General features: G+C 40.2%; 1 protein-coding gene across 9 annotated transcripts in view; it reads left to right on the plus strand.

The window, feature by feature from the left end:
- sptan1 (spectrin alpha, non-erythrocytic 1) overlaps positions 1 to 26,740 on the plus strand; it is a 103,928-nt gene that overhangs the window by 74,897 nt on the left and 2,291 nt on the right. For 5 of the 9 annotated variants that reach the window (XM_072565985.1, XM_072565986.1, XM_072565983.1 and 2 more), the window contains 11 exons: positions 406 to 527; positions 2,549 to 2,681; positions 3,368 to 3,466; positions 10,549 to 10,708; positions 12,621 to 12,697; positions 17,236 to 17,445; positions 17,967 to 18,263; positions 20,192 to 20,304; positions 21,558 to 21,575; positions 22,700 to 22,762; positions 26,335 to 26,389. In XM_072565985.1, coding sequence (XP_072422086.1) covers positions 406 to 527; positions 2,549 to 2,681; positions 3,368 to 3,466; positions 10,549 to 10,708; positions 12,621 to 12,697; positions 17,236 to 17,445; positions 17,967 to 18,263; positions 20,192 to 20,304; positions 21,558 to 21,575; positions 22,700 to 22,762; positions 26,335 to 26,389 — 1,347 coding nt within the window. The remainder of the gene's footprint in view (positions 1 to 405; positions 528 to 2,548; positions 2,682 to 3,367; positions 3,467 to 10,548; positions 10,709 to 12,620; positions 12,698 to 17,235; positions 17,446 to 17,966; positions 18,264 to 20,191; positions 20,305 to 21,557; positions 21,576 to 22,699; positions 22,763 to 26,334; positions 26,390 to 26,740) is intronic. The other 4 variants (XM_072565988.1, XM_072565989.1, XM_072565990.1 and 1 more) reach the window with 1 other exon arrangement.

Consider the following 26,740-nt stretch of genomic DNA (forward strand, 5'->3'; position numbering starts at 1 on the left):
TTTCTATGTCAAAGCAGGCAACATGTCAAAGAAGATATTTAAAAGAATGTTTGTTTGTTAAACTTTATATCAAAATGTATGGCTTTTAATATTACAAAATATTATGTCTTTGCTTAATGTTTTCTGGACAAAGTGTTCCCTCAACCCACACAACTTTATGCTGTAGTCATAACCAATGTTAGGATTAGCAGTAGTCTTTTTGTTTGAGGATGTCATGGGGGGTGCAATCCTTCTTAATTAATGTTTTTGTTCTTTGGGTGTAATTTAGTGAGCAAGTTGTGGCTAGAGTAGCCAATTAAAACTTGAGTGCACAGGCAGTTTAAACCTTACAATTCATTTCTAGTTAGAGTTAATTTCCCTTTATTTAAAGGAGATGCTCATGATTTGTTGATTCTTTTATGACAGTCTGTACTGGAGACTGGAAAGAAGCTGTCTGATGATAATACCATTGGCAAAGAGGAAATTCAGCAGCGATTGTCTCAGTTTGTGGCACACTGGAAGGAACTGAAGGAGCTTGCTGCTACTCGGTAAATCCAGTTTATCTAGTAATTTTGCTAAATTCTAATATTGGGGGAGAAAATAACAAAAGGTTCTGCAAGCACAGCAGGTCATCGAGTCATAGAGATGTGCAGCATGGAAACAGACCCTTCGGTCCAACCTGTCCATGCTGACCAGGTATCCCAACCCAATTTAGTCCCACCTGCCAGCCCATATCCCTCCAAACCCTTCCTATTCATATACCCATCCAAACGTCTCGAAAATGTTGCAATTGTACCAGCCTCCACCACATCCTCTGGCAGCTCATTCCATGCACGTACCACCCTCTGCGTGAAAATGTTGCCTCTTAGGTCTCTTTTATATCTTTTCCCCTCTCACCCTAAACCTATGCCCTCATGTTCTGGACTCCTTGACCCCAGGGAAAAGAATTTGTCTATTTATCCTATCCATGCCCCTCATAATTTTGTAAACCTCTATAAGGTTGCCCCTCAACCTCTGACGCTCCAGGGAAAACAGTCCCAGCCTATTCAGTCTCTCGCTATAGCTCAGTTGGCACCTGTGGGAGGAGCTGACAATTCACTATTTCAGGCAAAGTCCTTCATCAGGAAAAGAAGAAAATTACACTTTATAGTTCCTTCTGACAACCTGAAATGCCCTAAAGTGCATTGGCTAATGTAATCATTTGTTGCAAAGTAGGAAATTAGAATGAAGGATGAGTAAATATTTTAGATTTAGATTTAGATTACTTACAGTGTGGAAACAGGCCCTTCGGCCCAACAAGTCCACACCGCCCCGCCGAAGCGTAACCCATCCATACCCCTACATCTACATCTACCCCTTATCTAACACTACGGGCAATTTAGCATGGTCAATTCACCTGACCTGCACATCTTTGGAGTGTGGGAGGAAACCGGAGCACCCGGAGGAAACCCACGCAGACACGGGGAGAACGTGCAAACTCCACACAGTCAGTCGCCTGAGTCGGGAATTGAACCCGGGTCTCTGGCGCTGCGAGGCAGCAGTGCTAACCACTGTGCCACCGTGCCGCCCATTACTAGGATTATTGGAAGAAACAAACAATTAAATAGCCCAAACATAGATTAATTGAATTATTTGTAACCTTTTAGATAAAAGTAGGAAATTATTAAATGTGTAAGATTAATCTTGGACAACAAGGAGAAACAAGGAAGCAAAGCAAACTCTACAAAATTAGCAGCTCCTTTTTAGGGACTGCTGATTGGGCATCTGTGCTGGGGAAGTCGAACTGATGCACACTTTGCACGCTTCACATGTTCCTGTTTGACAGGCAAAGGATCTTTTGAAATACATAGTTAAACAGGCTCCACCGTAGGCAACCACATAAAGTCACTGCAAAGTGATTGGGGTTGACCAGGCAGATAGTTGAAGAAAGTCCACATCCCTTCACCGACATTATGCATTTTGACCCCTGAATTTTAACTAGGGTAGTAAGAACCACTCCAAGGTCTACAGTGATTCTTCGAACACATTAACTTTAGTGCATGGCTTTCTTCTGAAAGGTTGACAGGAACTTGGATTTCTTTAGCGTCCTTTGCAAACTCGGTGCATCCCAAGTGGTTTACAAACAGTGAAGAACTCTCTGTGAAGTTGCAAAATCAGAAGCATGGCAGGCATTTTGCATGCCACAAACTCTCCAAAACAAGCAGATTACGACGAGATCAAGAGTTTGATATTGATTTGGGACACTGAGTGTTCATAGTTGGCTAACATTTTATTCTTACATGGGATGTGGTGTACTTTGCAAGGATAGCATATTTTGCCTGTCCCTAATTGACCTTGAACTGTTTGGCTCTCTAGGCCATTTCAGAGGACAGTTAAGAACTAACCACATTGCAGTGCGTCTGAAGTCACATGTAGGCCAGGTTTGGTAAGAATGGCAGATTTCCTTCCCCAAATTACACGAACCAGGTGATTTTCAGGCGAATTAACAACAATTTGCCATTAGACCAGCTGACCATTATTCTACCTATCTAATGGAAATTACTACACGTTAATTTGCTTTACATTGCAGAGGACAGCGTTTGGAAGAATCCTTGGAATACCAGCAGTTTGTGGCAAACGTTGAGGAAGAGGAAGCTTGGATCAATGAGAAACTGAACCTGGTGGCAAGTGAGGATTATGGAGACACACTTGCTGCAGTACAAGTCAGTGTCATATGTAAAATACCCTGATGGGAAATATGGCAAACAGCATGTTAATGTCCTCAGCCATTGAGCATCTAATTTAGATATTAAACTGTAGTTTCAAATAAAAGGTCTTGATGCTGAATCTAGCAAGTTTACTTGCTGCTGACTGCATGAGACCTGCTCTGGAAGCAGTAGAGTAGTCCAGTATCGTGATAGTCGTTAGGTATGAAACCTTTGTTAATGAGTTAACTGATATGGCAGTGCATAAGTGAATAGATGATATATGTACATCTTGAGGATTCCCAGAAAGTTACTATTACAATTTAGATTACTTCATTGTGCAAAGGATTAGCAGATGATGCATTGTAAAACCTATATGAACTTGGCTTCATATTTCAGTTTTTCATCAGCTATATTATAAATAGCAAAGTGTGTGTCTCTGTCTATCTCTCCTCTTCTGTCTCACTGTCTCTTTGCCTGCTTGTGTTTTTTATTTCTGTCTGCTAAATGGGAATAGGTAAACTTAGTCATTTTGCATCTCTGGGTTTAATTTGATTTTCGTGGTGTGAATAATTGTTGGATCTGTATTGTGGTTCAATAGTTTAAAAGAATTCACAATAAGTACAAAAATATGTGAAGTAATGCCTGACACAACTACAGTGTTTGTCTATGAAATAAGCTGAAGTAAGTCTCATTTTCTGCAGGGGTTGCTGAAAAAACATGAAGCATTTGAAACTGATTTCACAGTTCACCGTGATAGAGTGCATGATGTTTGTGCTAATGGAGAGGAGCTGATAAAGAAGGTGAGGATTGTTTAAAATCAGTATGTTCTTGTCATTATTTCTAGTGATCACCTAAAGTGTGATGCAACAATTAGTGTTTTTTAGTTTGAATTTCTGGTTATTTCTCCCTGAGGATTTGCTTCCTTTTTCATTTGATCAAAGACTGTGTCAAACATAAGAACTAGGGGCAGGAGTAGACTCTTGGAGCCTGCTCCGCCATTTAATAAGATCATGGCTGATCTTTTCATGGCCTCAGCTTCACTTACCCATCCTCTCATCATCACCCTTAATTCCTTTACTATTTAAAAGATTATCTAGCTTCGTTTTAAAAACATTTTACTGAGAAAGCCTGAACTACTTCACTGGGCAGGGAATTCCACAGATTCTCAACCCTCTGGGTGAAGAAGTTCCTTCTCGATTCAGTCCTAAATCTGTTCCCCCCCCTAATTTTGAGGTGATGTCCTCTTGTCCTAGTTTCACCCGCCAGTGGAAATATCCTTTCTGCTTCTATCTTATTTATTCCCTTTATAATTTTATGTTTCTACAAGATCCCCCCCTCATTCACCTAAATTCCAATGAATATAATCCCAGTTTACTCAGTCTCTCCTCATAAACCAACCCTGTCAACTCCAGAATCAGCCGAGTGAACTTCCTCTGCACCCCTGCTAGTGCCAGTACATCCTTTATCAAGTAAGGAGACCAAAACTGCACATAATACTCCAGGTGTGGCTTCACCAGCACCCTACACAGCTGCAACATAACCTCCCTGCTTTTAAACTCAATCCCTTTAGCAATGAAGGACAAAATTCCATTGGCTGCCTAAACTACTTGTTGCACCTGCAGACCAACCTTCTGTGATTCATGCACAAGGACACCCAGGTCCCTCTGCAGAGCAGCCTGCTGCAATTTCTTACCATTCCAGTCATAGTCCTTTTTACTGTTACTCCTTCCAAAATAGATGACTTCACATTTATTACCATTGTATTCCATCGGCCAGACCTTTGCCCACTCAAACTATCCATGTCCCTTTGCAAAGTTTCACAGTCCTCTGCACACTCTGCTCTACTACTCACCTTAATGTCATTTGCAAACTTTGACACCCTACGCGTGGTCTCCAATTCCAAATCGTCTGTGTAAATTGTGAATAATTACTGCCCCAACATTGATCCCTGAGGCACATCACTAGGCAAATGACCAGAAAACCTAACTTTCTACACTGAAAAAAGATTGAGCTTTTCTTTTTCCAAACACAACCTTTTCTAATAATTACATAAACCAATTGGTGCTTGTGCAAGATGATAGTATCACAGCTGAGGCAAAAGCTCACTAGATTCTTGATTGTGATTAGTCTGAATTGCATGGTCAGTAATGTTCTGGCCTGTATCTAAACAGAATGTGAAGTGAGTTCCTTAGCTACAATATCACTTATCCTTCTGTTATAAATGTTCAAAACGTCCTGATAATACTGGAACAGTAATGGTAGACAATCGGACTCTCTCATAAATACCAACAAAGTACTGTGAATACTTTTATAATGTGCAGAACTTGTTTTTCACGATTAATAAAATTCCAGTTTACACACCTGAACCTTTTGGGGTGTTTCCCCAGTTGTTTACTAAACTTCCTAGAGAAGAACTGAAGTATAAGCTCAAGAATTTGTTGAGTATAGTTTCTAGTCTGTGTAGAGTTTGCTGCTCTTAGGCAGAGTAGCAATAAGAAACTTATCTGCATAGCAATCAGTAAAGTCACAATGACAGCAGGAATTCAAAAAGAAAACCTGCCATTTTTGGGAAATAACTGTGGTCTTGCCAGTATCATCCACATGTCGTTATGACGTTTTAAATGGAATAGTGACAGCACATTGGTCTTCTGCAGTGCTTCCCCAACTTTTTCCCCACTGACTCAAATCAAGGCCTGGCAGACTTTGGGGCAACAGCAGCAGACTTGATGCTGGGAGATAGGGTGCTGGAAATGTGTGTGAACACTGGGCTGGGATAAGATCAGCTATGCAACCCTCCATCCTCAATAGATTGTGACACTCCTGTTTTTCTGTTCTGTCTAATACATGGTTCCTTCAGTGGACTAGCAGAAAGTAAATGCTATAGAGAGTATATAGAGTCATAGAGATGTACAGCACAGAAACAGACCCTTCGGTCCAACCCGTCCATGCCGACCAGATATCCCAACCCAATCTTGTCCCACCTGCCAGCACCCAGCCCATATACCTCCAGACACTTCCTATTCATATACCCATCCAGATACCTTTTAAACATTGTAATTGTACAAGCCTCCATCACTTTCTCTGGCAGCTCATTCCATACACATCCCATTTCTGCGTGAAAAAGTTGGCCCTTAGGTCTCTTTTATATCTTTCCCTTCTCCACTAAATCCATGCCCTTGAGTTCTGGATTCCTCCATCCCAGGGAAAAGACCTTGCCTGTCCATGCCCCTCATGATTTTATAAACCTCTGTGAGGTCACCCCTCAGCTTCTGATGCTCCAGGGAAAACAGCCCCAGCCTCTTCAACCTCTCTATAGCTCAAATCCTTCAACCCTGTCAACATAGAGTCATAGAGATGTACAGCATGGAAACACACCCTTCGGTCCAACCAGATATCCCAATCCAATCTAATCCCATCTGCCAGCACCCGGCCCATATCTCTCCAAACCCTTCCTATTCATATACCCATCCAAATGCCTCTTAAATCTTGCAGTTGTACAGGCCTCCACCACTTCCTCTGGCAGCTCATTCTATACACATACCACGCTCTGCTTGAAAACGTTGCCCCTTAAGTCTCTTTTATATCTTTCCCCTCTCACCCTAAGCCTATGCCCTCTAGTTCTGGACTCCCTGACCCCAGGGAAAAGACTTTGTCTATTTATCCTATCCATGCCTCATAATTTTGTAAACCTCTATAAGGTCACCCCTCAGCCTCCGACTCTCCAGGGAAAACAGCCCCAGCCTGTTCAGCCTCTCCCGATAGCTCAAATCCTCCAACTCTGGCAACATCCTTGTAAATCTTTTCTGAACCCTTTCAAGTTTCACAACATCCTTCTGATAGGAAGGAGACCAAAATTGCACGCAATATTCCAACAGTGGCCAAACCAATGTCCTGTACAGCCGCAACGTGATTTCCCAAATCCTGTTCTCAATATTCTGACTAATAAAGGAAAGCATACCAAACGTCCTCTTCACTATCCTATTTACCTGCAACTCTACTTTCAATGACCTATGAACCTGCACTCCAAGGTCTCTTTGTTCAGCAACACTCCCTCGGACCTTACCATTTAAGTGTACAAGTTCTGCTAAGATTTGCTTTCCTAAAATGCAGCACCTCACATTTATTTAAATTAAACTTTATCTGTCACTCCTCGGCTCCTCATCTGATCAAGATCCCGTTGCAATCTTCTTTGTTGTCCACTACACCTCCAATTTTGGTGTTATCTGTAAACTTACTAACTATACCTCTTATGCTCGCATCCAAATCATTTCCATAAATGACAAAAAATAGTGGACCCAATACCGGTCCTTGTCACACTCACTGGTCATAGGCCTCTAATCTAAAAAACGCTCCACCACCACCCTCTGTCTTCTACCTTTTGAGCCAGTTTGTAGTCAAATGGCTAGTTCTGCCTGTATTCCATGAGATCTAACCTTGCTAACCAGTCTCCCATGTGGAACCTTGTCGAACGCCTTACTGAAGTCCATATAGGTCACGTCTACAGCTCTGCCCTCATCAATCATCTTTGTTACTTCTTCAAAAAACTCAATCCAGTTTGAGAGACATGGTTTCCCATGCTCAAAGCCATGTTGACTATCCCTAATCAGCCCTTGCCTTTCCAAATACATGTACATCCTGTCCCTCAGGATTCCCTCCAACAACTTGCCTACCACCGATGTCAGGCTTGCTGGTCTAGAATTGCCTAGCTTTTCCTTACCACCTTTCTTAAATAGTGGCACCATGTTAGCCAACCTCCTGTCTTCCAGCACCTCACCTGTGACTGTTGATGATACAAATATCTCAGCAAGAGGCCCAGCAATCACTTGCCCAGCTTTCCACAGAGTTCTTGGGTGCACCTGATCAGGTCCTGGGCACTTACCCACTTCTATGCATTTCGAGACATCCGGCACTTCCTCCTCTGCAATATGGACATTTTAAGATGTTGCCATCTACTTTCCTACATTCTGTATCTTCCTTATCCTTTTCTACAGTAAACACTGATGCAAAATACTCCTTTAGTATCTCCCCCATCTCCTGCGACTCCATGCAAAGACCGCCTTGCTGATCTCTGAAGGGCCCTATTCTCTCCCTCATTACCGTTTTGTCTGTAATATATTTGTAAAAACCCTTTGGATTCTCCTTAACTCTATTTGCCAAAGCTATTAGATTAGATTACTTACAGTGTGGAAACAGGCCCTTCGGCCCAACAAGTCCACACCGCCCCGTCGAAGCGCAACCCACCCAGACCCCTACATTTACTCCTTACCTAACACTACGGGCAATTTAGCGTGGCCAATTTACCTGACCTGCACATTTTTGGACTGTGGGAGGAAACTGCGTGGGCACCCTCCGGGTGCTCCAGACACGGGGAGAACGTGCGAACTTCACACAGTCAGTCGCCTGAGGCGGGAATTGAACCCGGGTCTCTGGCGCTGTGAGGCAGCAGTGCTAGCCACCGTGCCGCCCACTATCGCATGTCCTCTTTTTGCCCTCCTGATTTCCCTCTTTAAGTATATTTGTATTGCCTTTATACTCTTCTAAGGATTCAATCAATCTATCCTGGACATATACTTTCTTCTTTTTCTGAACCAAATCTTCAATTTATTCAGTCATCCAGCATTCCCTACACCTACCAGCCTTTCCTTTCATCCTAACAGGAAAATATTGTCTCTGGACTCTCTATCTCTTTTCTGAAGGCTTCCCATTTTCCAGCTGTCCCTTTACTTGCGAGCATCTGCCCCAATCAGCTTTTGAAAGTTCTTGCCTAATACCATCAAAATTGGCCTTTCTCCAGTTTAGAACTTCAACTTTTAGATCTGGTCTATCCATTTCCATCATGATTTTAAGACTAATAGAATTATGGTCGCTGGCCCCAAAGTGCTCCCCCATTGACGTCTCAGTCACTTGCCTTGCCTTATTTCCCAAGAGTAGGTCAAGTTTTGCACCTTCTCTATTAGGTACATCCATATACTGAATCAGAATATTTTCTTGTACACACTTAACATCTAAACCCTTAACACTATGGCAGTCCCAGTCTATGTTTGGAAAGTTAAAATCCCCTACCATAACCACCCTATTATTCCTACAGGTAACTGAGATCTCCTTACAAATTTGTTTCTCAATTTCTCTCTGACTATTAGGGAGTCGATAACACAATCCCAATAAGGTGATCATCCCTTTCTTATTTCTCAGTTCCACCTAAATAACTTGCCTGATGTATTTCTGGGAATATCCTCCCTCAGTACAGCTGTAATGCTATCCCTTATCAAAAACACCACTCCCCCTCCTCTCTTGCCTCCCTTTCTATCCTTCCTGTAGCATTTGTATCTTGGAACATTAAGCTGCCAGTCCTGCCCATCCCTGAGCCATGTTTCTGTAATTGCTATGATCTCCCAGTCCCATGTTCCTAACCATGCCCCGAGTTCATTTGCCTTCCCTGTCAGGCCCCGTGCATTGAAATAAATGCAGCTTAATGTATTAGTCCTACCTTGTCCCTGCCTCCCCTGACTCTGACTCGCTTCTGTTCTCAACTGTACCAGTCTCAGATTGATCTCTTTCCTCACTATCTCCCTGGGTTCTCTCCCCCCCCCCCCCCCCCCCTTACTAGTTTAAATCTTCCTGAGCAGCTCTAGCTAATTTCCCTGCCAGGCCAGTATATTAGTCCCCTTCCAATTTAGGTGCAATCCGTCCTTCTTGTACAGGTCACTTCTACCCCAAAAGAGATTCCAATGATCCAAAAATGTGAATCCTTCTCCCATACACCAGCTCCTCAGCCATGCATTCATCTGCTCTATCCTCCTATTCCTGCCCTCACTAGCTCGTAGCACTGGGAGTAATCCAGATATTACTACTCTTGAGGACCTCCTTTTCAAATTTCTGCCTAACTCTCTGTAATCTCCCTTCAGAATCTCAACCTTTTCCCTTCCTATATCGTTGGTTCCAATGTGGACAATGACCTCTTGCTGACCCCTCTCCCCCGTGAGAACATTCTGCACCCTCTGAGACATCCTTGATCCTGGCAGCAGGGAAGCAACACACCATTCTGCTTTTTTGCTGCTGGCCACAGAAACGTCTGTCTGTGCCTCAGACTAGAGAATCCCCTAACACAATTGATCTCTTGGAACCCGATGTACCCCCTCATTGCATTAGAGCCTGTCTCAATGCCAGAAACTTGGCTGTTCGTGCCACGTTCACCTGAGAATCCATCACCCCCTAGATTTTCCAAAACAGCATACCTGTTTGAAATAGGGATAGTCACAGAAGACTATGGAATTATATATCAGCAAGCTGTTGGCAGCAGAGAGAGAGGAGGAACCTGGCAGGAAGAAAATGTTATAAACTTTTAAGTGGGTGCCAGTCACCCTCACTCCACTACAAAGCTCATTTATTAGGAGCCTTGACTGGGTGTGTTTGGCAGGTGACCGTAATAGAGACAGTGAATCTGGATTGTGTCTTTGCACTGCACGGATGTACTTCCATCAGTGGAATAACAGTTGGGAATCCAGTGCACATTGTCCATAGTACTTTAAATGCACAGAGGCTTATTGTAGTCAGAGAATAAACCTAGGATTAACTGAACCATTTAATAATTACTTTCAGTGCAAATATTCTTTCCTTCATTTTCCAATCTCCCCCCACCCCCATTGTTGCATTATATGCCCCTCAATCCACGATTGATCTGGGTGCTTTACAAACTGTGATCTTGGTTCCAGATGCTTCCCTTCTCTTTTTCAATAAATGTTAACAAATCATTAATTAGAGAATTTTTGCTAACATGTTAGAAAATTGTCACCACTTCTGAAACTGCTCAGTTGTTAACCAGGTTTACAAGCTATAAAATTATGTACTGCAAAACCATAAAACTATTTGATGTCACTTACAGGACAATCACTATGTAGAAAATATTGCTGCAAAGATGAAGGGATTGCAAGCGAAAGTGACAGAGTTGGAGAAGGCGGCTGCACAGAGGAAGGCAAAGTTGGATGAGAACTCTGCATTCTTGCAGTTTAACTGGAAGGCTGATGTAGTTGAGTCGTGGATTGGTAAGTTTGTGTTACTGAATTAGACCACCTAAAGTCAACTATTTTGGTTGAGCTATTTGGTCAATTCAACCAAAAGCCGTGGGAAACAATAGGTATAACTTTATCAGTAAATTTCTGGAAACTGTACTGAATCAGACAATATTTAACCATTCATGTTCATTTTGAACGGTTCAGTTTTGTTTGTGGATGTTTTTAAACTGTTAAAGATGTTTTATATAAATACAAGTTGTGTTATTTGTACTATGAAATTACAATTAGAGGCACTAAATATTCTCTAATCCTATATAAATGTATTTAATTTCAAGAAGATAAACTTGCATCTGTATAGTTCTTTTGACATCCTAGGGTCATCCAAAATTGCTTTCCAGCCAATAATGTTGTTACGTAGGCAAATGTGATGGTCAATTTTATATGAAACAAGGGACAAGTGATCAGCTAACTTTTTTTTATCCAACTCCTTACCATTTTTCAACACTGAGAACAATTTTTTAATATTAACTTAAAATGGTTGTAATTTGTGGTTCGCAAAGATGTCGAGAATTATAGAACCAAGATGTGTAAATGGGTACAAACCATGAGCTTATTGAAAGGTGGGAGAAGCCAAGGGCCTGATGTGGGTCTTCAACCCATAATTTTGACTCTGAAGTGATTGTTCCACTAACTGGACCACACCAACATGAAAAGGTATACCTGTAATCCTTGTCCTTTGCTCTTCTGAGAAAGCATCTAATCTCTGGATAGACTTTGCACCCAGCTACTAACATCAGAAACATGTGTGTGGTGAATTAGATACGCACGCTCACTATTTGCCCAGCAATTAAAATAAACACTTAGTCTTTGACATTTGTGATGCTGATCTTTTATTTGCAAGAGTTGATAAAATAACAATTGGCATTTGTGATTTTAGTGACTAATTGAAAGGCTTATGGTAGTTACTCAGACAATCCAAAGAGACTGTTGCACTTTTGTTCTGCCTCAGTAAGCTCATTTCCCCGTTGCAACCTGAAGTCACTGATCAAACGTCTACTTCCACCACTAATTTGCACACAATCTGAAGCTTTAATTTAATATCGGGGTCCAGAACACATTTGAAATCAGGATAAGGTTATCCAGTATGAACTTGAATGTATAAATATAATTGCATGTACCATTTATTAAAAGGTAGTTTTAGTTTACTTATAGTAATATAATCTTAGAATGCCTACAGGGCAGTAAGAGGTCATTTTCAGCCCATTAAGTCAGCACCAACCCCCCAAACAGCAACCCACCCAGACACATTCCCCATTAACCTCACATTTACCATGACTAATTCACCTGGCCTGCATGTCCTGGGCATGACAGAGCAATTTAACATAGCCAATCCACCTAATTGCACATCTTTGCACTGTGGGTGGAAATCAAAACACCCAGAGGAAATCCATGCAGAAATCTATTCCTCTTGTTTTCTTTTGCTGGTGCCGGGCCCTTTTTTCTAGAAATAATTTCCTTCAGAATCCTATCCTAAGATACCCAAGTCATCATTTCTCATGTATTGAAGTCTGGAAAGATGAAAGCTACAGGAGCATTTTGTTCATTCCTATATTTGTGCTACATTTAGAATTCCAACATTGTGATGGTGGTCAAGGAATGGATACTTTCTGTTGCCCAGGCTGACATGTAGTCCTTCTTCATACTCTAAGAAATGAACCTGTAATTTGGTTGACCAGTGTGGTTCACTGGACAGGTCCATTTTTTAAAGGATTTCTTAAAGGTTAGAAATCTTGAGGAGAGAACTTTTGAGTTTAGAACCAAGTCAGCCAACGGTATGACCACCAATGTTGAGGTGACAAAAACTTGGAATACTGAGTGCTGGATGATTGGAAATGGATTACAGGTCTTCAAACTTGAACTTTACGTTTCTCTGTCCTTTCAGGTGAGAAAGAGAACAGTCTGAAGACAGATGATTATGGCCGTGATCTCTCTTCAGTACAAACATTGCTCACAAAGCAGGTAACTGGTTTCTTATGCTGAAGTTATTTCCATTAAGATGGAACAGACAACTTGATCGAACAAACATTCTCCTTATGTCTGTCTTAAAATGGACACCTCAGTCCTTAAAACACTCTGTCCTGTGGCACTAGCATTTCCTACAAGAGGGGACATCCTTTCAGTGTCCTTTTAGGATCTTCTGTTTCAATAAGATCACCTGAACCATGTGCAAATTGACATAGGGTGCATTAATTTAGGGAGATAATGACTATATGCCCTGAAGACTAGTGTGGTAGAAGTGGGTTCCAGTTTGTAGACCTGTGGCAGCATCACTAGGGAAAATGGGATCTGTACCATTGGGACAGTCTCCAGTTAAACTACGCTGGTTTTCTCGTAAACTGAATTAGACAGGGCTTGAATGAAATAGTGGGGACAAGGGATCATATTTGGGAAGATGTGATAAAACAAAGAGTAGAGATAAAGCAAAAGAGACGGGTGAAATGAGAAACAGACTATGACAGGAATGGATGAATTCAAGGGTAAAGTAACAAATTAGGCTGGAAGTGGATCTTGTCAGAAAAACAAGATCATGGGACATTTTAATCTACATAGTAGCTGTGGAAATCAGTTTGATAAACATAGCTTAGAAAGGATTTCATCAAATAGTTTCTTCGGAACAGCATGTCTGGAGTCAACCAGAGAACAGGCTACACTAGATCTGGTATTGCACAGTGTGATCGCATTAATTCATTTCCTCGTGATGAAGGTTCTTTAGATAGCAGCCAACATAATATGATTGAATTTTACATTCAGTTTGAGAGTGCGCGGAGTGGGTCCGAGACTTTAAATAAGGGCATGAAAGCAGAATTTATCTAGTATGTAATGGAAATTAGGTTAAATAAGAGGTCAGTAAGATGTAGTGGCAGACATTCCAGGATTTATTTCAGAATGCACAGGATAGATGCAATCCAAAGAATAAGAAATCACCAAACAATTCTGGACTCCTTCCTTTCAGAAAGATGTTGTGAAACTTGAAAGGGTTCAGAAAAGATTTACAAGGATGTTGCCAGGGTTGGAGGATCTGAGCTACAGGGAGAGGCTGAACAGGCTGGGGCTGTTTTCCCTGGAGCGTCGGAAGCTGAGGGATGATCTTATAGAAGTTTACAAAATTGAGGGGCATGGATAGGATAAATAGGCAAAGTCTTTTCCCTGGGGTCAGGGAGTCCAGAACTAGAGGGCATAGGTTTAGGGTGAGAGGGGAAAGATATAAAAGAGACCTAAGGGGCAACGTTTTCAAGCAGAGCGTGGTACGTGTATGGAATGTGCTGCCAGATGATGTGGTGGAGGCTGGTACAATTGCAACATTTTAAGAGGCATTTGGATGGGTATATGAATAGGAAGGGTTTGGAGAGATATGGGCGGGTGCTGTCAGGTGGGACTAGATTGGGATGGGATATCTGGTTGGCGTGGTCGGGTTGGACTGAAGGGTCTGTTTCCATGCTGTACAGCACTCTGAGTCTATGACTCTATTATTAAAAGAAGTAAAAATTGCAGTATCTGAGAAGATACCCATAATTATAAAAGCACATAGTATGAATTTCTGTAAATATTTTTAAAAACAAAAAGTTAGCAAAGTTAAGGTTGTTCCTATAGAAAGTAAGTCGAGAGAATTAATAATGGAAAATAGAGGTGGCAGATCATTTTGAACAGGTATTTTGCATCCGTTTTCATTGCAGAGGATACAAGAAGAATCTCCGAAGCATTGACTAAATCAGGAAATGGAAGGATGTGAAGAACTGGGAAAATCATAATCATTAGAGCAGTAGTACGGAGTAGATTGTTCGAGCTGTAAACTGCCAAGTGCTTGGGTCTTGATGGATTTTATCCTAGGCTGTTAAAAGAAGTGACAAGTAGTACAGAGGAACCTTGATTATCTGAAGGACACTGGTGGGGAGTATCTCATTCGGGTTGGCGTGGACAAGTTGGACTGAAGGGTCTATTTCTGTACTGTACATCTGTATGACTGTAATTGAATGCCACATAATTGATGCTGGATAACATTGTTAGTCCTGCATCGAGACTTTGATCTTGTTCGGGTAATCCTAAATTCGGTTAATCGAATGCTGGATAATTGATGTTCCTCTGTATACCTGTTCATAGTTTGTATAAATGACTTTGACTTGGATGAAGGGAAGGAAAGTATGATTGCCAAATTTGTCAGTGACACAAAGATGAGTAGGTGTTAAGCTCTGAAGAGGACATGAAACTATGAAAGATATAGATAGATTAAATAAGTGGGCAAAGATCTGGGTGGTGGAATATCAAGGGGCAAGGAATATGAAATTGTCTGTTTTTGGTTAAGAAGATTAAAAGTAAAGCTTATTATCCAAATGGTGAGAAATTGTGCAATTGAGATGGAGAGGAATCTGGGTGTCTTCGTGCATTAGACCGTGCTTCAGCGAGTAATCATAGAATCCCCAATGGATGCAAGTATGATACGATATATAGAAGAAAATTTAGGCAAGCAGCTGTCTATTATGTATGATTTTGCTCTTTAAAAATACTAGCATGCAGAAACATGTTTCAAAGCCTCTGATCTTCCTGAGGTGATTCACAACCAGTGCAGCACCAGTGAAATTTATTCCAGTTGTAACTGAGGAAACATTGCACTTTTAGCATCCACATTTTACACAATAAGACATACAGCATAAAATAAACAACCAAAGCATCGTCTTGGTGATGTTACTTGGAAAGAATTTGTGAGGGAGTGTCTCTGTTCTTCTCCCAGTAGAGACAGGGGATCCATTTGTACACCTGAGTGGGCACAAGATGTCTTTGGTTTAATTTCTCTGAAAGATGGCGACCCCAACAGTACAGTCATCCCTCAACCCTGGACTGTATTGTTAGCCTGGATTTTGTTAAACATGAATTCACAACCTCTTATTCAGAAGATTATGCTACCTACTGAGCTGTGGCTGACATCATTGTCCTATTTAAGGTTCTCTTTCCCGTGTTTTGTTTTCAAACTTTCCAAGCATTCTCTAACAAGAGTACTTTAGAATCTTAAAGTACTGGTTACATCAGGGGGAAGCCATTCCACTTGCCATCTCAATGCTAGCTCTGAAGGAGCAATTCATTTAGTGCCACTCCCTCCACCTCCCCATATTCTTGTGTAATCTTCCTTTTCAGGTAGTAGACCAATTTCCTCTTGACTGCCTCCAATGAAATGTGCATCTACAATACTGCGGCAATGTGAATTTCAGATTCTAATCACTCGCTGTGTGAAAATGTTTTTCTTCATATTGACATTGCTGTTTTTGTCAGTTATCTTTACATCTGTGCCTCCAGGTATTCGTTTCTGTCACCAGTGGGAATAATTTCTCTACTTAATCTGTCACATGTAACAAACTTGCTACCAGTCTGATTGGCCATGAGTGTGTGAGAGAGAGAGAGAGCAGCTTAGGAAAAGCCTCATTTTAAATTAGTTCCTTTTATCTTTAACCCTGTACCGTCTGCCTCCAGGTCATTAGTGCCACTCAGCAACATGTATCAGTTTAATTATTTCTCATTCTCCATTATGATATTTCTGCTTTTGGGGTGGTCCCTTAAAGAACTAGTTCTCTGAACTAGTTCTATGGTAAGCAAGGGTTTACTCGATCATTTAACCAAGTCTGCTAGATTAGGTAAAGAACAAGAAGTTAATTTTGGCTGATTAAATTGTGGATGGAGTTAATATTCAAGCAAGATTTTAATTTATTTGACTTTATAGCTTTGGAACAAGCTGACTACAGAAAAATATCTCTTAAATAAAATTCAGTTAAAATTTAGTGTTGACTTTAAAAAGATTAAAATTCTAGAACAGTGAATTGGACTTTAATAGTCAAATTGAGGAAGGAGTGAGAGCACAAGTCTTAGATGGAAGATTCCATAGTCAAGGAATATTAGAACCAAGAAATCTCTAATTCAAGATGGCTGCAGTGAAGACCTCCGATGTCTGTATTGAATGGGAATTCTGTAACTTGGACAATTGGAGAGAACTTGAAGAGACAACTTTTCCGAGAGTAAATAGAATGCCCTAGAAATCTGAGCCTGTAAACGAATTTTTTTCAAATGAAACAGTACTCTGAACAGTGATTAATCTTCCACTTTTTGTTAAGCATCTGACTTGAGTTTATTGAGGGTACAAGTCTAATTGGTATAGAAAGAAATGTCATACAAGGAGTTCAGTTTAAATTTGAAGTAACCAATTTCAGTGTACTTTCAATATCTCTAACATAACTAATTATTTAAGATTGAGTTTATTAGTATTTATGTTATTTTGATCTTTGCGTAGTAAAGATCTTTCTTGTGGCATCACTTGTTTAGGAAATACGAGGGCTTTTGGTTCTTAAAAAAAACTAAATGCAAAACTGTATCGGTTCCTATTGAGATGACGACAAGACTCAGAATGCATGGGTTGATGTGCTTCTCCCATAGCTTTTGGCAGCACTGTATCCACAGGTCCTGCCTTCAACTAATTCACACGGTAGAAATCAAACCTTTTTGTTTTGTCTTAACAGGAAACGTTTGATGCCGGACTGCAGGCTTTCCAACAGGAGGGGATCACTAATATTACAGCATTAAAAGATCAGTTACTGGCAGCAAAACACATTCAGTCTAAAGCTATTGAAGCTCGTCATGCTTCGTTGATGAAAAGGTGGAATCAGCTTTTGACCAATTCTGGTGAAAGGAAGAAGAAATTGCTTGAAGCACAGGAGCATTTCAGAAAAGTAAGCCAATCTAAAATTAAATTACTGCTTATTAAGCAGCTGATCTATTTTTCTGTAGTTTATTCTATTTTGCAACGAAAGCAGATTGTAGGTGTTTGTTTGTATGTATATATACTATGGAAGAAACCTCAAACATTTACTCCGTCCTCCCCGGCAGTGTGTCTGCACTGTGGACCATTTATTCACAGGTCAGTGGAGCAACAGGCCAAACTTTGTTTGGTAGCTCCTCCCAAATCCATAAGCAGTAGGCAAGTAGGAACTCAGCCACTTGCAAGTTCCCCTCCAAGCCACACATTATCCAGACTTGGAGATGTTTTACCATTCCTTTATTGCCACTGGGTTAAAATTCTGGCATCTCTTATCTAACAGGGTTATGTGCTTTCACATACATACTGCAACAATTCACAGAGGTGGCTCATCATCACCTCTTCATAAGCAATAAATGCTTTCCTTGCCTGTGTGCCCATGTCCCATGATTTATTTACTGCTATTATTGAACTCTAGTTCATTCTTTCCCACAGCTTGAAGATCTCTTCTTGACCTTTGCAAAGAAAGCCTCAGCATTTAACAGTTGGTTTGAGAATGCAGAGGAAGACCTTACAGATCCTGTGCGTTGCAACTCTCTGGAGGAGATCAGGGCTCTGCGCGAGGCTCACGAGGCTTTCCGCTCATCCTTGAGCTCGGCTCAGACTGACTTTAATCAGCTGGCTGAGCTTGATCACCAGATCAAGAGCTATCGGATGATCTCTAACCCCTACACCTGGTTTACTATGGAAGCTCTAGAGGAGACTTGGGGGAACTTACAGAAAATCATCAAGGTGAGACTTGTTCTTTTAGCATATAAACAAGTGAGTGGATTATACAATAAGTCACTAATTTCCCCTCACTTGCTCCCTAACATGAAACTCTCCACTTTTCCCAGCTAAGATGACTTCCTTTTATCTTTCTGCTAATAACATTCTGTGGCAATCGACTGCTATAAAGTCTGCAGCTGAAGCTTGGGAGATTGCTGACTTGACACATACCTCCCTGTGGGATAGTTTCAAGACTGAGTTTCACTCCCTCAAACTGGTGGCATGATGATAGGTTGAAAAGTGTGGCACTGGCAAAGCACAGCAGGTCAAGCAGCATCCGAGGAGCAGGAGAGTTGACGTTTCGGGCAAGAGCCCTTAGTCAGGAATATGGGGTAGGGAAGGGGGCTGACAGATAAATAGGAGGGGCGGATGCAGCTGGTGGAAGGTAGCTTGGAAGGTGAGAGATAGATGCAGGTGGAGGGTGATGATGATAGAGTGGAGCGGACAGGTGGGCCAGTTCAAGAGGGCGGTGCTGATTTGGAGGGTTGGATCTGGAATGAGGGGGGGAGGAGGACTGGAAACTGGTGAAATCAACACTGATGCTGTGTGGTTGCAGAGTCCCAGATGAGGCATTCTTCCTCCTTGGTAGACACGTGCTTGTATAGGCGATGGTAGGCACAAATATAGAACTATACATCACTATCGTTCCACAGATTAGCACATATTGGGCTATCCATTGAAAAGTGGGCTTCCAGACATTTAAAATTCCCATTATCTTTTCAGAAAGTCAAAGAATTTTACAGTAAAATTTACTATAGTAAATCCATTCAAACATCCATATACGTTCAGGATGTTAATAATGCAATACAGGGTCAACAGTTCTGATGGTTGAATTGAAGTTACTGTGCAGAACCTTTGTTTGAAATGTTTTTCAAACAATCGGTACAGGTTCACAGCTCCTTGAAAATGGAGTTGCAGGTAGACAGTAGTGAATAAGGCATTGGTATACTTGCCTTTGTTGGTCAGTGCATTGAGTTAGGATGTCATGTTGTTGTGTCTGCCCAAGAAATTGGTTAGACTACAGTGCGTTCAGTTCTGGTCTCTCTGCTATAGAAAAGGTGTTGAGAAACTTGAAAGAGTTCAGAAAAGATTTCCAAAAATGTACTGGGGCTGGATGATTTGAGTTTTAGTGAGAGACTGAATAGGCTGGGGCTATTTTCCCCGAATGTCGGAGGCTGAGGGGTGACCTTTTACAGAAGTTTATAGAATCAGGAGTGAAATGGATAGGGTGAATAGACAAGGTCTTTGTCCCAGGGAAGGGAAGTCCAAAACTAGGGGGCAAAAGTTTAAGGTGAGAGGGTAAAGATTTAAATGGGACCTAAGGGGCAACTTTTTCATGCAGAGGGTGGTCTGTGTATGGAATGAGCTGCCAGAGGAAGTGGTGGAGACTGGTACAATTATAACGCCTATAAGGCCTCTGGATGGACATGAATAGGAAAGGTTTAGAGAGATCTAGGCCAAATGCTGGCAAATGGGATGAGATTGATTTAGGATATCTGGTCATCATTGATGAGTTGGACTGAAGGGCCTGTTTCCGTGCTGTACAACTCTGATTCTGTCCAGCATCTATAACTTTCAGTAGTTCAGATGCAATGTCAACAGTCTCTTCTGAACCTTTTTATAGCACTTCAATCAACCTGCTCCTTCTCATTTTGCAATGCTGATTGGATTCACCAGTCTGCACCACAGCAGTTTATTCAATGCCCTTTTTGTTTGTGCAGTATGGTGTGTGAACTATCTTAAAACTGGTCTGTCATTTGAGATGGGGGATGTTGTAGAATGGTCTTTTCTCAGCTTTGTTTTAGTTAGGATTTTGACAAATGGTAAATTCTTGCATTATGTTGAGTTGCTCTCTGATGTAGCACTAAAGTGCTTAATCCATTACTTGACAGGAACGAGAACTGGAATTGCAGAAGGAACAGAGACGCCAGGAAGAGAATGATAAATTACGTCAGGAATTTGCACAACATGCAAATGCTTTTCATCAGTGGCTACAAGAAACCAGGTGAAGTGTCCCTAAAGCATAGCGCACAGAATTCAGAGTGGTGATTACATTTTGAGCATATATTATGTTTAGGACATCAAGCTAGGCTCCTGGGGTTAAAAGGACTAAACTCTGTGGATAGATTACAAAGATTAGACTTGTATTATCTCACATATCAGAAACTATTCCTCTGCTGAGAGCAAGGGGCTATCAGAACATTACAATTAGAGTTTAGCTATTCAGGAACAATATCAAGAAATACTTCAGAAGGGTGATGGAAATCCGAAATTCCCTCTCTCCCCAAAATGCTGCTGAGGCTGGATGTCAATTACAAATTTCAAAACTGGCCAATAGATTCTTCTTGGTGACCATTGTACAGGTTGTAAAAACCAAGATGAACAGATGAAATTATGATACAGAACAGCCATTAATTAATTGAATGACGGGGATAGATTATTTGGTTGAATGGCCACCTTCTGTTCCTATGTATGGAATCACCAGTCATTCTGTTAAGTTCACAAATTAAGACAGGCCAGTGACTGCTGATAAGCATCTTGACAACTTGGCGCAAGAATGGAGTATGATCCAGACCTTGACTGCTAGCAGCACTGATGCACTTTTAAAACAACGAGGTACTGGCTGGAATTCCCTCTTATCCTTTTTTTACTTGACAAAGCCGGATGTAGGAACTCATCGTTGCCTTGGGTGAGTCTTTTTGGCTCATTCTCCGTCAGGGATGAAACAGCAAATTTGTTTTACCCTGGCACTTTATAAAGTTTTTGTTCTTAAATATTCATGTTTTAAAGATAATTATGGGATTTATTTTGGTCATGGTGAAGTAAAACGTTCATTTGGAATGAGATGCTGTGGTGCTTTGTCCCTGTGAAGTACCAGTGTCTGTGCTAGCTCCACATGGAACTGTGTACTCTTATCTCACTGCTCTTACCCTGAGCCGCCTTGTCATTTCTTTCATTCCTGCTTAAATGTTGTGGTTGACTCTGCTTCACTTGTGGTAATAATGTATTCTGATTTCAAATAGTCTTTTTGCATGGAAAAAAGTCTTTCTAGCTTCTAAAATGCTAGTAACTTTTTTTATTAAATGTTTTTGCTCAGTAATGTAACTGACATGTCTTTGAAGTGATGGTTACTGATGTATGTTGCATTTTGATGGACTTAGTTTGATGCTGATTAACGAATTTTGTTGTTCTCTTCTCTCTTTGCGCCATTTGGAATTTCTTCTCCTCTCCTGCCTGATGCTTGGATGCTCTCAACAGGACATACCTACTGGATGGGTTAATATTGCCTTTTGTTTTGTACTTTGCTGTGATCTCATCTGCCTCTATCTTGCTGCAGTCTTTTATTTGTTCACTCTCTCTTGAATTATGGTTTGATGGGTGGTGGGTGTTATGACTGGCAGGCGTGTACTGAAAATCAAGCTTCACTACTCCACAAGCCGTACACAAGTATAAATGTCAATTTCAATCAGTAAAAATAATCTGTTCCTCTTGACTGTTCTTCCAAACATAAGAGACTTTCAGCAGTCTTTTTAATAAACTCCTCAAATGGTTATTACAAATAAATTTATTTTAAGTGACATTGGAAGATGAAAATACTAATTTCCTCTTGAGAATCATGAATTAAATTCTGTAATTGTTAATGAGCATGTATATGAATATTGATTTTTTTTTTAAAAAAAGCTGCATACTGTGTACACTGGAAATGTGGAATAAAAGTTTAAATAGTGCTGGAATCACTAGCAGACAGCACCTGTGGAGAAAAACTGTTAGTATTTCTGGTTGATGGCCTTTCATCAGGATTGATCATCAGTCTGAAATGTTAATTCTGTTTCTTTCTCTATGATTGCTGCTTGTTATTTTCAGCATTTCCTTTGGGGAGAATGAACTTGGGAACTCAGGGCTAAAAGTTGCAAGATATTAGTCATGTTTTCCAATGTGCTGGGTAAATGATGGATTGTAGAAATTTTTGATAGTGCTGAAAGAAATAGTTGAGTCTATAAATTGCCATATATTGCCTGAATATTTCCACAATCTTGGCAACCCTTTGAAACTTGACACCTTACGGCTTATCCCTGAAAAGTCCCATTCCTGTTTTGTAAATTTATGTTCTGTGTGCAAATTTTAACCAGGAGTTTGGGAATCGGGGGTTGGAAGTCTGGCCCAAATAAATATAAGGTGGTGAGTGAATGGGACTTAGACTGGGACAGAATGAAGATGAACATTAAAGTATTATGATTGTGTGCAGACTCTGCAGACTGTATGATATTACTGGGTTTTTTTGAGTCAAAGCCTCATGATTTTACAGCATGAGCAAGCAAAAGTTATATTTTAGCATTCTTTGGTTCAGAGCTTGTTTTTATATTCTTTACTTTTCAACCACCTCTTCTTTTTCCTGTTAGTATAGCGTATCGACGCGTCATTCATGTGTATCAGTATGAAGTTGGGGATGATCTGGCTGGAAGGTTCTTCTTTCTTTCCTCCTGGTTTTTCTGTGTTATTTGTAATGCACTTTAAATCTGAATGAGCTCGACTACACTACTAACATCACTGCCGTTGACTCACAGCTTTCATAGTAAATTATTCAAGGAACAAACTTATATGAAAGACATAGTGTGCTTTGTAAGGTGTAAGTGCATGTGGTAACAATGGGTTCTAGTTGCTGTCTTGCTAAAATGAGGGATGATTGAACTTGGGTTGTGTCTCATGGAGGCTTGGTGTGGGTGTACAAGTTTCTTTTTCTTGCTTTTCTTCTGATGGTATTTACTGCTTCTGGAGACCCCTAAACCTTGCAACTGATCAACATGATTATCCCCATGTCAGTACATTCCCTAGCCACTATACGCATTGTATTTCAAGAACTAATTTGTGCTTGCCAAGAATGCATAAACAATACAATCAGCAGTAGCTCCCTAAGAATCGAGATTTAAATCCATGCTGAGGCGGGTTTGGAAAGCATCTAATACCACTTGGTTGAGGTTGGGTGAATTCACCATAGAGCAGGGATTAAACCTGTTACCTTGCTCATGCAGTTCACTGTGCCCAAATCAAGGGAAAAATAATAGTTTCTTGTTAACGGCTTATAGCTTCCATGTGCCATTTGAACAGACATCTCACCTGAAATGTGCCCCATGAGACTTAATTTGTTTCAAGGTTTGTTCATCCCAGATTGTTTTTGCACTGCTAGAGACTGAGGGCAGATTCTTAAGTCCCACCTGAGATTCAAAACTAATTCAGCACTCTGCAGTTTCATTCTGTGCCTTTTTTGATGTAAAGGTTAATTTGTATCATTGCTCGAAACCTGGAATGATGCAGTTTGAGCTTCAAGATGTTTAGTATAGTTACTAACTTGGTTACTTTAGACCTGGATTAATCTTAGTAAAGCTTTATTTAAAAATACCATTTTAAAATGTTAAAAAATTTTTAGTCTAAACAGTAATCCCCATGTAAGCAGACTTGTGCCTTTGTTGGATTATGAGTCCTACAAATCCAATGGAACTGGGTTGATTCTGGATCTATTAGTGATTCTTTGCCTTAACTGAACACTTGGGAGACAAGGCCTTGTGGACAGACAAAACAATTAAAGCTGTTGGTTCTGAATGCCTGCATTATTGGATTTATATTTTTGAAGCAGTGTGGTGTCTTGCTATGTTGGTTGTTTTGAAACTGGTAGTTGCTCTAAAGTTTTTTTTTCTATTTTATATATACACACACCTTTTCAACTTCAAAGGGAGCATACATATTCTACCTTTTGTTAACATACTAATACATTTTTACTGAACTGTTAAAAACCCCTTTTTTAAAGGCAATAACATTTGAAAAGCAGTTTTAACCAGTTAACAGCTGACGATGATAAAATAAGACATCATATTAAGACATTTACTTTAAAGAAATACTGAAAGCACTGCTGACTAAATCCTATCTTTGTAGGCAACATCTACTTTAAATCATAGAAGCAAATGTCATCTTTATTTTTAATGCATTTAAACAACAGTTCACTATGTACATGTTGCAGTCAAAGAGTCACAGAGATCTACAGCACAGAAGCAGACCCTTCGATCCAACTCGTCCATGCTGACCAGATATCTCAACCTACTCTAGTCCCACTTGCCAGCACCTGGCCCATATCCCTCCAAACCCTTCCTGTTCATATACCCCTCCAGGTGTCTTTTAAACGTTGCAATTGTTCTAGCCTCCTCCACTTCCTCTGGCAGCTCATTCCATACATGTACCACCCCTGTGTGAAGAAGTTTGCCCCTTAGGTCTCTTTCATATCTTTCTCCTCTCTCACCCTACACCTATGCCCTCTAGTTCTGGACTCCCCTACTGCAGGGAAGAGACTTTGTCTACTTATCCTATCCATGCCCCTCATAATTTTATAAACCGCAATAAGGTCACTCCCTCAACCTTAGTCGCTCTAGGGAAAACAGCCCCAGCCTCTTCAACCTCTCCCAATCTCAAATCTTCCAACTCTGGCAACATCCTTGTAAATCTTTCCTGAACCCTTTAAAGTTTCAAAACACACTTCCGCTAGGGAGGAGACCCAGAATTGTGTGCAGTATTCCAAAAATGGCCTAACCAATGTCCTGTACTGTCCTAAAACGTGAACCTCATAATTATAAATGAGCTTTAAAAGTAGTCCCCTAGCATGTGGATTCTCTTGTTAAAATAACACCGCATAAATTCAGTAAAGTCGGATATACACCATAGAAACATTTTAAGTCAATCTCTCAATGTTCTGTTAATTTTGTTGAAGACTGCTTTTAAGTTGTAAAGCAATGTATTTATTTTTACAGAATTGTTGATTCTGATTAGGCTTGTAATATTTTATTTAGCTTACATTTTAATTTAATGAAGAAATAACTGTTGAATCTGGTTGAATTGTAGCCTGGTAAAGCAAATTTGTAGACTTGAGATCAACTCCAGATTTCACAAATACTGACAAAAACTAAGTGTTTGTGTACGTTTTATTTTAAAAGAAAAAGATGTTCAGCTTATTTTCTCTCCCATATGATTTTTTTCATCTTCTATGATTCTGAGGCTAAGTAATTTGCAGTTGGTCAAAACAATATTCTAGTAATCAACTGCCATTCGCTCACTTTCGCTGAATTTAGGAACTGGATAAAATGGAGGAATTTTGTTTCTATATAAGTGTTCTAAATGAAAGAATATATTGAATCCTTTGTAACATAACTTTACTCAGAAGACCATTCATCCTAAGTTGGTAGCATTATTTCTATCTGTAATCATTGAATGAATACGAGATTAACTCTTAGAACATCATCCTCCTTCTACTTGCCTACATACAATCTCCTATATATACTAATAATCTAACAACCCTTCGAATATGTTTACAGTTGTTGATTCCTGAGTTGTTCTGTTTAGCTTTTGGCTATTGCTGAAAATCTTTGGTATGCCCAGAAACATTAAGATAAGACATTCATAACTGAGGAACAAGAAAGGAGGGTTTGAAAGCAGAATCAAAGTGTTACCTCAATCCATATACAACCTACACTGCATTAAGATGTGACAAGGGGCACAAGATATTTTGAAGCTTTTTTTTAAAATTAGAGTAGATATTCTTTTCTGCCCTAGATTGTGGGGAAAGGAACAGTTGTATTCAGGGTCCAAATTGATTTAGTAATTCTCAACTGTGGTGACTGAGTCCTGAATGCTAAATTTAGAATTATGTTGTCATTGAGATGATTGGTCACTGTCATTTTAGATAACCTGCATTTGGCTTTAAGACAATGAACAGGTTGCAAACCTATTAAATATTCATTTCATAAGGGTGGAAGGGACTCAAACCTGTTGCCATTGTTTGTTTAATTCTCTTAATAATCTGGCATGTCTGATTAGTTTGGTTACCTAGTTTAAAGAAAAATCTGCCTTGGGTCCTGATTGTAGTCCACACCTTTGGTGAGCATGAAATCTTCACCTGGAATTTTTCTTTTTAAAACAAACTCTGCCCAAAAAATCTAGCAACAGCAAATTCTTCCATTTGATTTATTGTTTAATTGTATTCAATCTGATTCAGGTCTTGCATGGTGGAGGAGTCGGGAACACTTGAATCACAGCTTGAGGCAACAAAGGTAATTCGTCATTCTTATTCAGTTTTTGAGAGGATAAATATTGAAAGCTTAGTTGGTGAATTATTAACATAAGGACAAAAATTGCAGAGCATCACTAAAGGAAAGACAGAAAAAGCACACGGGGCGGTTTAAAATATTTAAATTAGATAAGTATTTTATGAGGATTATAAGGAATCTGGATAGGGAACAGGAAATGGGATTAAATAGACAATTCCATTTGCAGGAAATATGCTCCTACTATATTGTAGTTTCATCACCAATTTATCTTTGAAAACTGTTTACATGGTCACTGATGACTCAAAATAAATCAAAATCCATCGTGGTGAAACCTGATGATGCATTCACTTCGAT

The sequence above is a fragment of the Chiloscyllium punctatum genome, chromosome 49, assembly GCF_047496795.1.
Source record: "Chiloscyllium punctatum isolate Juve2018m chromosome 49, sChiPun1.3, whole genome shotgun sequence".
In the NCBI taxonomy this organism is placed as follows: domain Eukaryota; kingdom Metazoa; phylum Chordata; class Chondrichthyes; order Orectolobiformes; family Hemiscylliidae; genus Chiloscyllium; species Chiloscyllium punctatum.